General features: G+C 42.3%; 1 protein-coding gene across 1 annotated transcript; it reads right to left on the bottom strand.

Annotated features, from left to right (window-relative positions):
- Nucleotides 1-3,788: 3,788 nt before the first annotated feature.
- On the bottom strand, nucleotides 3,789-7,413 carry LOC101471587 (transcription factor Sox-9-B). The gene is made up of 3 exons (XM_004557504.4): nucleotides 6,581-7,413; nucleotides 6,150-6,400; nucleotides 3,789-6,013 (listed from the first exon to the last, which is right to left on the bottom strand). The coding sequence occupies exons 1-3, from the start codon at nucleotides 7,015-7,017 to the stop codon at nucleotides 5,199-5,201; spliced, it is 1,503 nt and encodes a 500-aa protein (XP_004557561.1). The 5' UTR covers nucleotides 7,018-7,413; the 3' UTR covers nucleotides 3,789-5,198.
- Nucleotides 7,414-14,069: the final 6,656 nt, after the last annotated feature.

Raw genomic sequence — 14,069 nt, 5'->3', positions numbered from 1 at the left:
CTCCTTTGTTTGTGCATATCAATAGGTCATCGTCCATTTCTACGGATCTGCCCAAACTGGCTAAAGCTAACCAGTCCGTAGATATTATCAAGTCATTTTTTTAAAAAGTGATGTGTCATGATGACGGCACTACAGAGTTATGGTCCATCAGCAGTCATGGGGTACAGAGTGATTCTTGGCTCAGCCACTGGGCTCTTCAACCCTCCAGAAATGGAGTGTTCATGAGCGCTGTGTCGCCTAACACGTAATCCACATCACAGGAACACGGTGCTTAGTCCCCCGACGGTGTGACATCATTCAGTGTTTCCCTTTCTTGACCTTTGTTTGATGCCAGCTGAGTACCCATGGGGAAACGTCTGCTCTTACAACAGCTTGTGCTCACTTACATTTCAGGAAACTAATAGCAAACAACTGAGAGAGGTACGTGGAGTTTCACAGGTGTTGTTCTTGATTTTATCTGTAGTGACTTTAGTTACAGACGCTTTTGTCTGAAGGAACGCAAGAATAAATCCAAAGTTCTGCAACACAGTGGAAGTGCCTCAGTTTCAGTGTCACAACTCTGTGATACATCACACAAGTCCCCGAATGAAGGCTTAAACAAGTATTTGACATTGACTGGCTTTAACCCAATAATATTATGTCCTTTCCAGTAAATTAAATTATAATCATATTGCTCAATATACAAACGTGTCCCAGACTGCATGGGAATGTGTGTTACACTTGTGTGTCTAAGAAAAAAACTATCATAGCATTTAAATGAATTGTTAGGCATTTTGGGAAAGGTACCAATTTGCTCTCTTACCGAGAAAGATCAATATCACTGTCAGGGTCGTACATCCAATAGGCAGCTGTAGCCTCAAGTCAGTCGTGTTGTTGTTCTGGAAAAGGAGAACTAGTTGGCTTGGTCCTATCCTAAAGCAGAGGTATGATGAGAGCTGATACTTTGGTAAGCTAGTGCTAAAATTATGAAAATCCTTCAGTAACCGTTGTTGTGGTACTTTAGATACTTTCCATTTACAATGGAAATAAAAAATAGCTATAGACAGGTTAAACACTACTGAGAACCAGTATTAAAGAGTATTTAAATAAGCCATAACCTCCATCACTAAATCAGGCAAAAACTGCAGTTCCTGAAATTACCACTTGAGGCTGGTTTCTGAAGGTGAGTCAGGTGTTGAAATGACCTAACAACAACTAGCAGCACTAAAAAGCATATTCACAACCTCGTACAAAGAAACAGCCTTTATGGATCTTTTTGTGTTTTCATAAGAAGTATGTTGTGGATTTTTACAACATAAAAAGCTTAGATGTAGCTTTTGGTTCTACAAAATTAAACCAATTGGGAAATGCATAAATGGCACCAACTGTGGTCGCAAAAAGACTTTGGGTCCCATAGAAGTATTTTTTTAAAGTCTTTTTTTGCAAGACTTGGTCTTACTGTGCAGACTCACTGGGTAACATCTTCTCAGGCACAAGTCATTAACAAACGATGTGCGGTATCAAAGTCAGACGCACATTCGTTTTTTGTTTTTACTTACAAAGACGGCATGCACAGAAAGGATGAGCTTTGAGCTTCAAAACTGGCTTAAGAAAACCATGTCACGCATGCTGTGTCCATCTTTTATACATCTCATTCATTTGGACACTTGTATGGCTCAAAGTTAGGGATGTGGCCACTTTAGTTGTGCCAGCACAAGGACCTGTAGCCCATAGCTGTCTCCTTGGTATTAAATCTGCTAATTCAAGTAACTAACCTGGCTATATCCAGTGTGTTTTTGTACTTTCTCTTTTAAAACATTTTTAAAGCTGTCCTCTGGTGTGACTATGATAGAGCTCATACAGGAAGTTTCTGCTTCAGTTTAGTGATTGAATTTCTAGTATTTTTATTAGACTGCTAATTAGCACCTTTACAGTTTAGCAAAAACAGCTTGGAAACCTAGCTTTTAGCATTAGCTGATAATTTAGCAATAACTTAAAGGATATAATTGTAAATAAAATTCACACTATGAACAATTCACAAAAGGGGAAACACTAGAGATTTTACTCCTGAATCATAATAAGCATGAAGATTTATGGAATGTCAGTGGTATTGGTGAATCAGCACTCTAAAACCTCATAAATAACACACTGAATGTCTGTTTAATTCATACAAAAACACAAATGCCGCTCATGTAACAGTTTGTTATGTAACTGTAAGTGAAGACAAATGTGATATAATGTGTTCTGTTCAGCTTTAACCGTGCTGCTAGGTGTGTTTTTCAAATAAAAGAAACTAAAAAGCGCACTTCATCAAATAGCTAACTATTCTTTTAAAAATTACCAAACAGCAGAGCAGAGTCAATGATACTTGCACAGGTCGCACAGTTCTAGAAAGGCCTCTGTGCAAACATACAAATATTGATGAACAAGCAGACCCATACTGACTGAAATAAAACAAAACATATACAGTATAATGTTAAGAAACAAAACAACTTCCAAACTTGATATAAAGGTCCCAGTTCTCAGACAAATGGCTCAAAGTTCAATTGAAATGCTTGCCATTCTGGGTCAGAGAGACCATTTAACAATTCCAGATTTCTTCAGTTATAAGCTTCACTTAATTACATCAGTTATTAAAACTATTGCTGTTTACTGGTCTCTTATGTTGTAGTTGCAATGGTTTCAAAATACTCTGTTTTTGTCATGGTCCTGGGTCGTTGACCCAGCGTTTTGTGTTTTGTGATTATTTCCCTCTGTTCTAGTTATTCTGTGTCCTCCCCCCTTGTGTCCGGTTCGGGTTCTAGATTTCCTGTTTTGTTCTGAAAGTCTGTGTCTGTTGTCATTGTGTTCAGCTTGTGTCCTCCAGTCATCATGTGTATTCAGATCAGCTGTTCTTCCCTCCTGTGTGCGATTACCCGATTACCTTGTGTGTGTGTGTGTGTATATATAGTGGGTGTCGGTCTGTGTTCGTTGTCGGCTCGTCTGTGTTTCTTGGTATCCTGGTCCTTGGTCTGCGTCTCTCTGCTCCGCTCTCCGTTTTGTAAGATTTCAGGTTTGCTCTTTAGTTTCTCCCAGTTTAGGTTTCCGTTTGTAATTACTCGTGCTTCATTGCCTGTTTTTGCCACTACCACCCTGTAAATAAAACGTCATTCGTATCATCAGTTTGCTGCATTTTGGGTCCTCCTTTTCCTCCACACCACACGGCTCACTCCGCCAGCCGTGACAGTTTTTAACTTTTCTAAGTGTCTTCTTAGTTTTCAGGTTGCTCTCAGCTTACATTGCTGACTTTTAACAGGATGGCTGATGCACAATAACTTGTCCTGTAGTTGCAAGCGTTTCGTTTTTGTCCTGTAAAAATAAAAACCATATGCTTTGAATGCAATGCTTGAAATAAGTCAGTGTTATCCTGTTTTGCAGTGTGGACTTGTTTGTGTGGATCAGCCCTCCCTGCTGTCTTATCTAAGCGGGACCTGATCAGCCCAGTTTTCCTTTGGAATCAATTTGATAAACCTTTATTAGTTTTACCACACTACATGTTACCACATCGAACGCCCACCTCCAGACCCCTTCCCTTCTAGAAGGTTCACAACCCCCTGCTGTCACCAGCTGACAGGAGGAGAAGGAGGAAGAGGGTAGGAAAAAAAACGCAGGGCTTCTGGGAAAACAAACACTAACGCTGCTTCTTGGCACTCTTTGTTTAACCCTTTCACTGCACCAGTATCATCAACAACATTGGTGTCATATGTTAGTCAGCACTGTGGTATTGCAGTTGTATGCTGAGTCATAAATGACAAACTCTTTTTTTTAATAGCATTTTCTTTTTTTATTGCAAATACATATACAAAAGTGTCTTTAAAGACAGTACAAATACATGGTAAGATTGCAGGAAGGGGGGTAAACGATTACTGGAATCATCAGTTCTTTGATACTCAGAGAAAAGGAAATGGAGCTTGCAGAGCAGAAAGGATGTATGTTCCCCTCTGGTGAATGCATGAACAAAAAGAGAACTGTGAGAGATGCTATTTTCCAGTTCTTCCAGCCATATCTTGAAGTCTGACGCAAAGAAAAATTCACAAATAACATAAAAATCATTTTGTTAGATAGTCCCCCCTCCAAACCCACGAAACAAAGGCAAACACATACTTAAAACATTTAGATAAGATAAATAAACCAGAAAAAGAGGACTACAGCATGTACCATTTTGTCTACGTACCTCCTGGGTTGGGAAAACAAAAAGAAAAAAGAAAAAGAGGGGGGGTTATATGTTGTCTACATTGCAAAGAGGGCAATTCATTAGTAATAAGAATAGCATGTAAAATAATTACTTTGAAATAAAGTTAATAAATAAATAAAACTGGATTTGACCTGGAGGGTAAAGTTTGGGGGGTGCATACTGGACACCAGCCTGTGGGAGTGGGGAGACCGCAGGGGGGAGGGGTCAAAGGTGACTTCCTGTGACTGTCAAGCACACACTGTTGGACAGTTAAGCGTAATCTCAGCTGCAGCCATTGAGCGCAGACACACAAAAAGTTCAAAACATCGGGGGGAAAATGTTAAATCCAAGGCACGGGTGGTGGAAGGGGCCGCGGTCTCCCTCCCTGCCATCGAGACAGCGCGGCACTGAGAGGCAAAGTCTCTCTCTTTGTTCTTGTATTGCCTAACAGACAACAACAGGACTCCAACAGCATAAAATACAAACCGTACTCGCTGAATGGCACGCAAAAAGAGTAAGCGGCGACGACGACAACAACAAAAAGTAACAGAAACCTGACAGAGAACCAGAATCTGCACTACTGCCAGTGGTTAGTTGCCGAACTGGTTAAAAAAAAAATAAAGCTGTTTTTTTATTTTATTTTATATCTACAGGTACAAATAATTATCCTAACCCTCTGCCCACCCCACCCCCATGTCCCCATGGGTTACAAACTGCCAGAATATTAAAAAAAAAAAAGAAAAGAAAGAAAAATTATGGAAACATAAACAGTACCTACAGAAATATTGACAATCAGTAAGTCCTCACAGAGGATTTTCTTAAAGTCTTCCATCTCTCTAAAAATATAATATATAGCTTCTATAATAGCAAGGCACTACGTGAGCCAATCACAAGTCCAGCTCTCCTTTCTCTCTCTTTTTTCTTTTTTTTTCTGAGTTCAAGTGTCTGATTGACGGGGGAACCACCCTCCCTCCCCCCCAGAGTAAAGTGTTGCATTGTAAGTGTCTCAGGGTCTGGTGAGCTGGGTGTAAACCGGCGCTGGATCCCAGTGCTGCGGGCTGTTCTGCGGGATGGAGGGCACCCCTGTGTTGTCGGCTATGGGCGTGTACATGGGCCTCTGGTTTGGGCTGCTCATGTAGCTGAAAGTTGAGTACAGCCCCGAGCTCTGCCCCGCCCCCGCGTGGCTGTAGTAGGAGGAGGCAGTTGTAGTGCCTCCCCCCTGGTGGTCAGGGTAGTCGTACTGCTGCTGCTGTGCCCTGGAGATGGCCGGGTAGGAAGAGGAGGGGCTGTAGTGCTGCAGGTTGAAGGGGCTGTAGGGGCTGACGTGCTGTGGGGAGCCCTGCTGCTCGCTGTAGTGGCTCGGGCTCAGCTGCTCTGTCTTGATCTGGGTCCTGTGCTGGGTCTGAGCGCCATCTGAAGCCCCACTGCTCCCCAGGGTGGTCAGGGTGTGCTGCTGCTGCTGTTGTCCCTGCTGGTTCGGGCTTTTAGCCATCCAGGTGCCTCCTGACTGGGGGCTGACTGGAGCGCCGCCGCTGCTGATGCTGTAGCTGCCAGTGTAACTTACTGGCGCTGCGTTGGTGGACCCCGGGTGGCCATTGGGAGGGAGGTACTGGTCAAACTCGTTGACATCGAAGGTCTCAATATGGGAGATGACATCGCTGCTCAGCTCGCCGATGTCCACGTCACGGAAGTCAATGTTGAGCTGTCGCCCACCGGGACCATCAGGCAGGGAGCGGAGGCCTACTTCGCGTTTTAGATCGACCTTGCCTGAGCTGACATCAGTCTTTGGGGTAGTGGGAGGGGTAGGGGGACCCTGGGAGCCTGGAGGGCACAAAATGACACAGGTTAGATTTTGCTTTAAAGTTAAGAACAGGTTTTGGACTGTTTAAGCATTCCAGTTGGACTGAAAGTCAATATTTATCTTATACAATCTGAAATGATGGCAGGAGGTCCTCACCTGAGTGCTCTCCAGGAGAATGCACCTCTCCCATGCTGGATGCAGGGGAGTCTGCCTGCTGGAGAGCTTTGAAGATGGCGTTTGGGGAAATGTGCGTCTGCTCGCTGCCGTCCTCGCCCTCGCTCTGCCCGTTCTTTACAGACTTCCTCCTTCGGGGCTGGTATTTGTAGTCCGGGTGATCCTTCTTGTGCTGCACCCGGAGACGCTCAGCTTCCTCCACGAACGGCCGCTTCTCTCCTTCATTGAGAAGTCTGTGCGTACAAATGACCAATTATTAAACCAGTCAGTTTCTGCTGTAATTCATAAACAAAAAGGAGCTAACTGTGGGGGAAAAATGAAATTCTACGTTTATATATTAACAAAAAATCAGACAGTGCATGCTAATCGTTACGTAAAAAGTGCCGAACTATTTACAGCGCATCCACACTTACCTCCAGAGTTTTCCGAGTGTCTTGCTGAGCTCCGCGTTGTGAAGGTGCGGGTACTGATCCGCCAGCTTCCTCCGAGCAGCCTGAGCCCACACCATGAACGCGTTCATTGGTCTCTTAACGTGGGGCTTATTCTTGGTAGATCCGTTAACGCGCACCGGCATGGGCACGAGGGTCCAGTCGTAACCCTTGAGCACCTGGGACACGGCTTCGCGGATGCAAGCGGGAAACTTGTCTTCCTCGTCCTTCTTGAAGTCGCCCAGAGATCCGTCCGCTCTGAGCAGCCCGTTCTCCGACGGCCGGGTGTTCTCGGTGTCGGAGCCCGAGCCAGACGGGCACGGGGAGCCCGCAGAGTCCTCGGACATGCTCGGGCTCGGGGCGTCAGAGAGACACTTGTCTTGTTCCTCCGTCATCTTCAGGTAGGGGTCGAGGAGATTCATACGAAAAACTGTTTGGTGCCAATTTACGCGTGAAATCGTGGAGTTAATTCTGCTTTTTTGAAAGAGAGGAGGGGAAAAGCCTCTGACTTCACTTCACCTTGCCAGGATGCCCTTGAGCAAAACCTTTCAGCAAAAAAACAGGTAAAAAAACGGGGAAGATTCTCAAATTCTCTCCCGTGTACCGTGCGTAAAAGCCGATCTGGAGATGAGGCGCTTTTACGCACGAGTTCTCCAGGATAAGTCTGGTTTCTGCTAACGGATCCGCACTTGCAAGGACGAAAAAAACACGAAACAACCCAAAACACGCCAGCAGGTACGACTCTGTGTTCAGCTGTGCAGAATGAAACGGTAAAGAGCTCCCTTCTCGTTCCCGAGTACAATCCCCAAGAAGCTTGAGTGCTTTGAACTGAAAACGTTTTGCATGCGGGCTTTATAGCGCTTTAAGGTTCTGAGGAAAGCCCTAATCCGATTGGCTGGCAACATGTGACGCCAGAGTGAAGGAATTTGATCCCATTTTTTCCTTCTCCTAACCAGCGCGGGCAGCACACACATTTCCTTGACACACACACACACACACACACACACACACACACACACACACACACACACACACACACACACACACACACGCACGCACTGCTCACCAGTGTCTGCATGCTGTGTTTAATTTTTAAAATTTTCTTTTAAGTTTTTAATTTTCTACTTCATTTTAAGGCTTCATGGGGACATTTATTATGACGTACTGAATATTTATCCATATATTATGAATTACTCAAAGTGGCATTTTATAATGACGGAAAACAAATTAATTTTGCAAACAGACGCGAGAGGCAAAAGATCTGCAGATAGATTATCAACAAATCCGTGTTACTCTCAGCAGTCCGGCGTCCCAAACAGCTGCAATTACTTTCTACTCCTACTTTAACATTTTCTCTGCTCGTCTTCCATCAAACCGAGAAGCTTACCTACAGTTACAGCATCTGAACAATAGGGGGGGACAGCAGTCTAGAAAATCAGTAAACTTGCCACCCTGCGCTTGCCAGGAGGAGGAGGAGGAGGAGAGTGAAGCCTGCTGCAGAGCAACAGTTGCTGTCAAACATCAGCTTTTGATTTGTGTCGCTCTTCTCATTTCCAACAACAGAGCAATAATCCAGTGAATTGCGGATTTTGTTCAATTTGCTGACTGTTCAACTTCAGCCTCTACCTGCTTTCCCCTCCAAATGTGCTTCATAAAACAGAGTTCTGTTACACAGTATTATAAACTCTGTATTCTCTTTGGAATCGTGCACTTATTTGAAACACTGCTTTTACAATATGACTTCCAATAAGAAGCGCTGTTTTATAGGGTTTATTAATTTATGTACATCTCATTTTAAATAGGAACTGTAAAAATCTTTTTTTTCTGTTTTTCAGCAGTAGTGAAGTACTGATAAATGCATGCATGCATATAGTTTGCCTATGTAACTGTAGCAAGGCAGCAATGTGACAATAGCTCTTTACAAGTAAGAGAAGCAGGTCAGGGTGTCAAACATAAGGGTCCGGGGCCAGAATCCGCCCAGGAAATACTGGAAGTCACGCCCGCGGGATGGCACTGGAAAAATGTGAAGGACGACAGAGACTTTTGCTGTATTTTGATAACTTTCAACTTTTCCTGCTAACTGGTAAATAAACACAATAAAAACAATTAATAAACAATTAAATCATAAAGTTACTGTTTTCACAATCTACTACAGAAACTGTCCACAGTTTAGTCAAAATAGTTATCCTGACTGATTTCTTTCATTTGCTGCAGCAGCATTTTTTTTTATCAATACACATGTTGATATCTCAGGGATTAACAGTTGCACAGTTAAACTTATTTAGGCTTGAAGAAAGGGGAGCATTTTTTGTTCGGCCCACTTAAGATGATGGTGGTGGGTCCACAATGTAAAATGAGTTAGACATCATTGATTTAGATTATGATTACACAACAGATATAAATGTGTAAACAGCTTTTAAAAGCTGTAGTAAGTGAAGGTAGAGCTTAATCTATCTGCCAATGGTGGTATTGGTACTTGACTTATTTTAGCACGATAGGATCAATACTTTGTTTCTGTGTATGTAGCACACTGAATTGTGTTTTAAATCACAGTGATTTAGTGACGATTAAAACGTGTTCAAAATTTGCAAATTAATGATGATTCATCTCAGAAATCATGGCACACTGTTCTCCGACGACTCTGTGGCGTGCTCTCGAAGTGGTCACTGATGATGGTAACCTGCCTGCACATGCCCCCCTTTTGATTGTTTATTATGCTTTGTGGAGATGTGGAAATGTAAATCTCGGTTCAGGTTAATGTGGACAACATGTGCTACCTGAAGTTGCTTTTAATAGCTCACAGATGTCAGGTAAGAGCTAATTTAACTCTGCTGCCTGCTCTTGTTGCTCAATGAGCTGCACACATATAGACACCCACAGCTTTTCTTTTTTTTTTGGTTTTGTTTTAAACAGAGACAAATCTCACCGCTTTTCCTTTCTCCCCTTGCTCCCGAGTGCTTTAAAAAGGGAGAATATTCTGGATGCTGTAACGTCGCCTGTTTGCTTTTAGTTCGGCTGCTCAAACTCTGAATCGCTCAGTAATTCTCTCTCTGCCTCACCAATTAGGCCTGTGGTTCCAAAACACTAAAGCCTAACATCGCCGACTCCTCCGTTCCACTGTGAGTTTATTTACACGAGCGGTGCTTATTTAAGATACTCAGTTTGAACACAAATAGAAGGGAGCAGTTTGGATCGGCGTTAAATGGCTCGTGGGACGCCAGCGAGGTCGCGTGCACGCTGCGTGCCGCTGCGTGCCGCTGCACAAGGCCACCAAATGCAACCGTGTTTGCTTGTAAGAGCAACGGAGGCATGAACGCATTGAGTCACAGAGCAGAGTGGGGGAAAACGTGGTGATGCTGTTGACCAAGTAAACATGCCAAGAGGGGCTAAAAAAAGAAGGGGGGTGTTGGAAAGTGTACAGGGAAGAAAAGAAAAGGAAGACACAACCTGGAGCTGAGCGGTTTCTAAGACACAATTAATGTGTCATGAGTCCACAAAGTGAATAGAGGTATTCGAAAAGTCGACTTTAAAGATTTGCTTTAATGCCACTTTGAGAAATCAAAGATCACAATGGAAACGTGAGGCAACAGTGAAGATACCATCTTATCCTTATTTGGTTAAGTCAAAGAACAAAAATATATTCATCTTCCACAACTGGATCCCATTACCCTGATTTAGAAACATGTTTGACTTCCTCTGCCATTTGATTCGTTAGCTTTAACAGCCAACTTACATCTTCCAATCTCCGTAAGAGCAGCCTGGCTGTTTACTTCGTCTGAATATTGTTTTTCTGCTTTCTGAAGTGGAGTACGGTTCAGAGTGTGGCATCATTTATAGAAAACAGCACAGCCGTAATTTCGCAGTATGTAAAGCAGGTTAAAAAAGGGTCTTTGCGTGCTAGAAATTCTACACAAGACCCATTTAAATGACCCTGTGTTCAACTTTACACCTAGTTATCTCTGAATAGCTGATAGATGCCTGAAAAAAAATTCAACATGGATGAAAAAAAAGCAAAGGGCCTTCTCACTTGTAAAGGTGGCCTATTATGATTGTCTTATTGATGAAAAATCTTGAAAGTTCAAGGCCTAAGACTGTTGTTTCTACTCAGGGCTCTGCTTGATGTCAGTGAGACCAGGTGTCTCTGATACTATCGTGTCTCTGATACTATCGTGTCAGACACACGGCTATGGCAATGAGGACAGGAGACCTGGTTTTTAAACCCCAGTAAAGCTCTTCACTCTCAGCCTCCTGGCACACTTTTGGTTCCTCAGGTATTTAAATGTAGAATGGGAGGCAGAGCCTTCAGTTTTCAGGCCCCTCTTCTGTGGAACCAGCTCCCAGTTTGGATTCTGGAGACAGACGCCCTCTCTACTGTTAAAATTAGGGTTAAGATGGTTTTTTTTTTGGTTTTTTTAATAAAGCATATAGTTACTTCACTCCATAAACAGAGATGCAAAAACTTTTTACTGTTGTACAGATACAGGGATGTTTTAACTTTAATTCTCCCCTCAAATTGTTTCCCCGTTCCCTTTTAGAAAACAATTTAAGAATATTGTCAGGAAGTAGGTTGTTTATTGCTTTATATATAATTTGCACAGTGAGAAAATGAACCAGAGTTGTGAATTTTAGTATTTTTGATTTTAAGAATAGTGGATTTGTATGATCTCTGTAACCAGTTTTATGGTTTATCCTTATGGCCCTGTTTTGCAGTATGAAGACTGATGATAGCAAACATTTCTAAGTATTGCCCCAAACCTCTGCATAGTAATGCAAATACAGTGAAATCAGTGAACATTAGAGAATGTGGAGTGAATTGTGGTCCAGAATGTGTTTTACTTTACTCAAAATTGAAATACTTCTTGAAATTTTGTTTACATGAGACGTCCAGCTTATTTTATCATCTATTATCATCTGCACTTATGAGTTTCTTTGGGAGTTCCCAACTAAAACTAAACGATTTTAGTTTTACTTAGATTTAGCGATAGTTAAAAACCATTTTTTAATTTTGCACATTTCTGAAGTGAACGTATCCAGCATCTCCTTTAGAAACCCCCCAGTATTTGTGTCACCTGCAAATAATACTAATTGTAATATATCAGATACCTTCCAAATATCTTTTATATAAATAATAATTTTGGACCTAGTACAGAGCCTTGTGGAACATCACATACAATGTCCAAGCATGATGAGGATCATTAGGTTTTATAAACCTCGGCTGTCTTCCACAGTGTGTCTTTTGTCCTGTCTTCCTCCCCTGACCTGTATCTGGTCATGGCAGATAGATGGCCTCCGTGAACCTGGTTCTTCTGGAGGTTTCTTCCTGTCAAAAGGGAGTTTTTCCTTCCCACTGTAGCCAAATCCTTGCGTATGGGGGGGGGGGTTCGTCTGATTTTTGGGGTTTTTCTCTGTATTTCTCTCTGTTGGGTCTTTACCTTGGTACTCTGGCTTGAAAGAGGTGTTTTATGTCCATTTTAACTATTACAACTGATTGATTTATAAAAGCATCTGCAATCCAGTCCATAATAAAAGAATAATGAGAAGAAACATTTATCAATATTAAGGCAAAACAACAGAAAACTTAGTAAACCCTTCGTTGTGTATTGGCTTTGAAGCAGCTGCAAATCTGTCATCTGGTGGATCTGCACAGATCAAAAACACGTGTGTACATGAATGCAGTGACCCACAAGCAACCTTGACTCCCATCTGGCATCGTGTCAAAAATAGAAAACAATGGAAAAAAATCTAATTAACACTGACCTAAGGATTAGCACTCTCAGATGTACTCCTCTTCCGCATGTCACACACACAAAGTAGGACTGTTATTCTTTTGACAGAAAACCTGAATGCTTTTTTTAAAATAGTTATACTGACATAGCCCCAACTAGATATTCCTGAAGTCTGTAGCTTTATAGTTTGATGGTTTCAAAGCTACTCCAGGATGAAAGGGAAGCCCATCCTGCGTTCTTTTAGGGGGAATTGGATGACGAGAGTGTGCTGAAGGCAGGGTGAGGTCTTGGGAAACTTCTCATCTTGACTTGGAGCTACAGCGTAAAAACTCTGAGCAAACAGTGGGAGTCAGCTGCTAAAGTCTTGCCTGCTTTATGTTTCTGAGCATCTGAGGTTTCAGATATGAATTCAGGTTTAAAGGAGCAGCATTTAATTGCGGCAAACAAATGGAGCCATTCTGGGGAAATTTTCTTATCACATTTTCTTATCAGATTTCCATATAATCACTAAGCGAGGGGTAGATCAGGAAGTAGATGATGTGCATTACTCTTTAATGTAAGCGTAATTTACAAAATGAACGTAATGCTAGATTACATGAAATATGAAACTAGCAAATCCGAGCATAAACTCCTCACTGAGGTTAAATTAAATGAAAATAAGGATTTTTTTTCCCATCGATTTCATACACACAAACGTCTTTTTCAAACCTGAGGAGTCGCCCCCTGCTGATCATTACAAATAATGTAAGTTTAGGGCATTTCCATGCTGGCTTGACTTTCCATACCCAGAAGTATCTTTTATTTGCAGTCTTTGGGTTGGTTCTGTTCGGGAAATGAAGTTGACAACTGGAACAAGCAGCCAAAGTTTGATGGGAAATGTACCCATGACTACACTGAATGCGTAGTGACTGCTTTCAGGGGGGAATGTACAGTGATGTGTACAAAAGCAGGGATATAGTAATGAGATGACACAGAGAAGATGGAAGGCCTCTGAGGCACCTTTGGTAAGTTATACAAGCATCCTGATAACAAGATCCCTGCAGAACACATACACACCACCACGTTGGTATAGACACTTTCATTGAGTGTCAGCATCCACGCATCTAAAGTTGCATTAATTATTATTATTTGGTATGTCACTTTAATTTCCCCTAATATTGTGTGGGCATAATATAAAAGAATAGAATACCCTTAAATATTGTTAATTGATTTTTACCCCTTTGGCTATTCTTTGAATGTCTAATTTAAGTTTTTAAATTTGATGAATAGACAGTTCAGCAATTCCTCCTTGTTAAAAATATACCTGTGTGATCACAGCAGTTGTGTAAGGACTATACTGTGACCAGGAAACAATCAGAGATCACCGAATACTGAAGCAGTGGGGAGAATGTGAGGGAAGCGTCTCATGGAGCCTGATAGGTGCGAGTTCTTGGAATAACTCGCAGTGATTAATAGCTGCCTCGAGCCTGTGCGCGTCTGTTCCGCTCTGATCTGATCGTCTAGGCACCAGGTGTTTGTTGACCGTCACTCTCCTCCTCAAGTTGTTTAAATAACAGTTAGGAAAGACCCAGGCAACTCCTGATGAGGAAAGCACTGTCTGCCATCCGTCACTGACCCAAACCCCCTGCTGTCAAGTCTATGAATGATTTTTTTACCTTTCAGATTCAAACTTTATCATCCTTTGCTTTCTTTCCCCCCCCCCAAAAAAACATTAATTTGCTTTCAAGTGCTATTGGCTAGGCTGAAAA

This window comes from Maylandia zebra, linkage group LG8 (genome assembly GCF_041146795.1).
Source record: "Maylandia zebra isolate NMK-2024a linkage group LG8, Mzebra_GT3a, whole genome shotgun sequence".
Lineage (NCBI taxonomy): Eukaryota > Metazoa > Chordata > Actinopteri > Cichliformes > Cichlidae > Maylandia > Maylandia zebra.
This window is presented reverse-complemented; position numbering and strand designations above follow the sequence as displayed.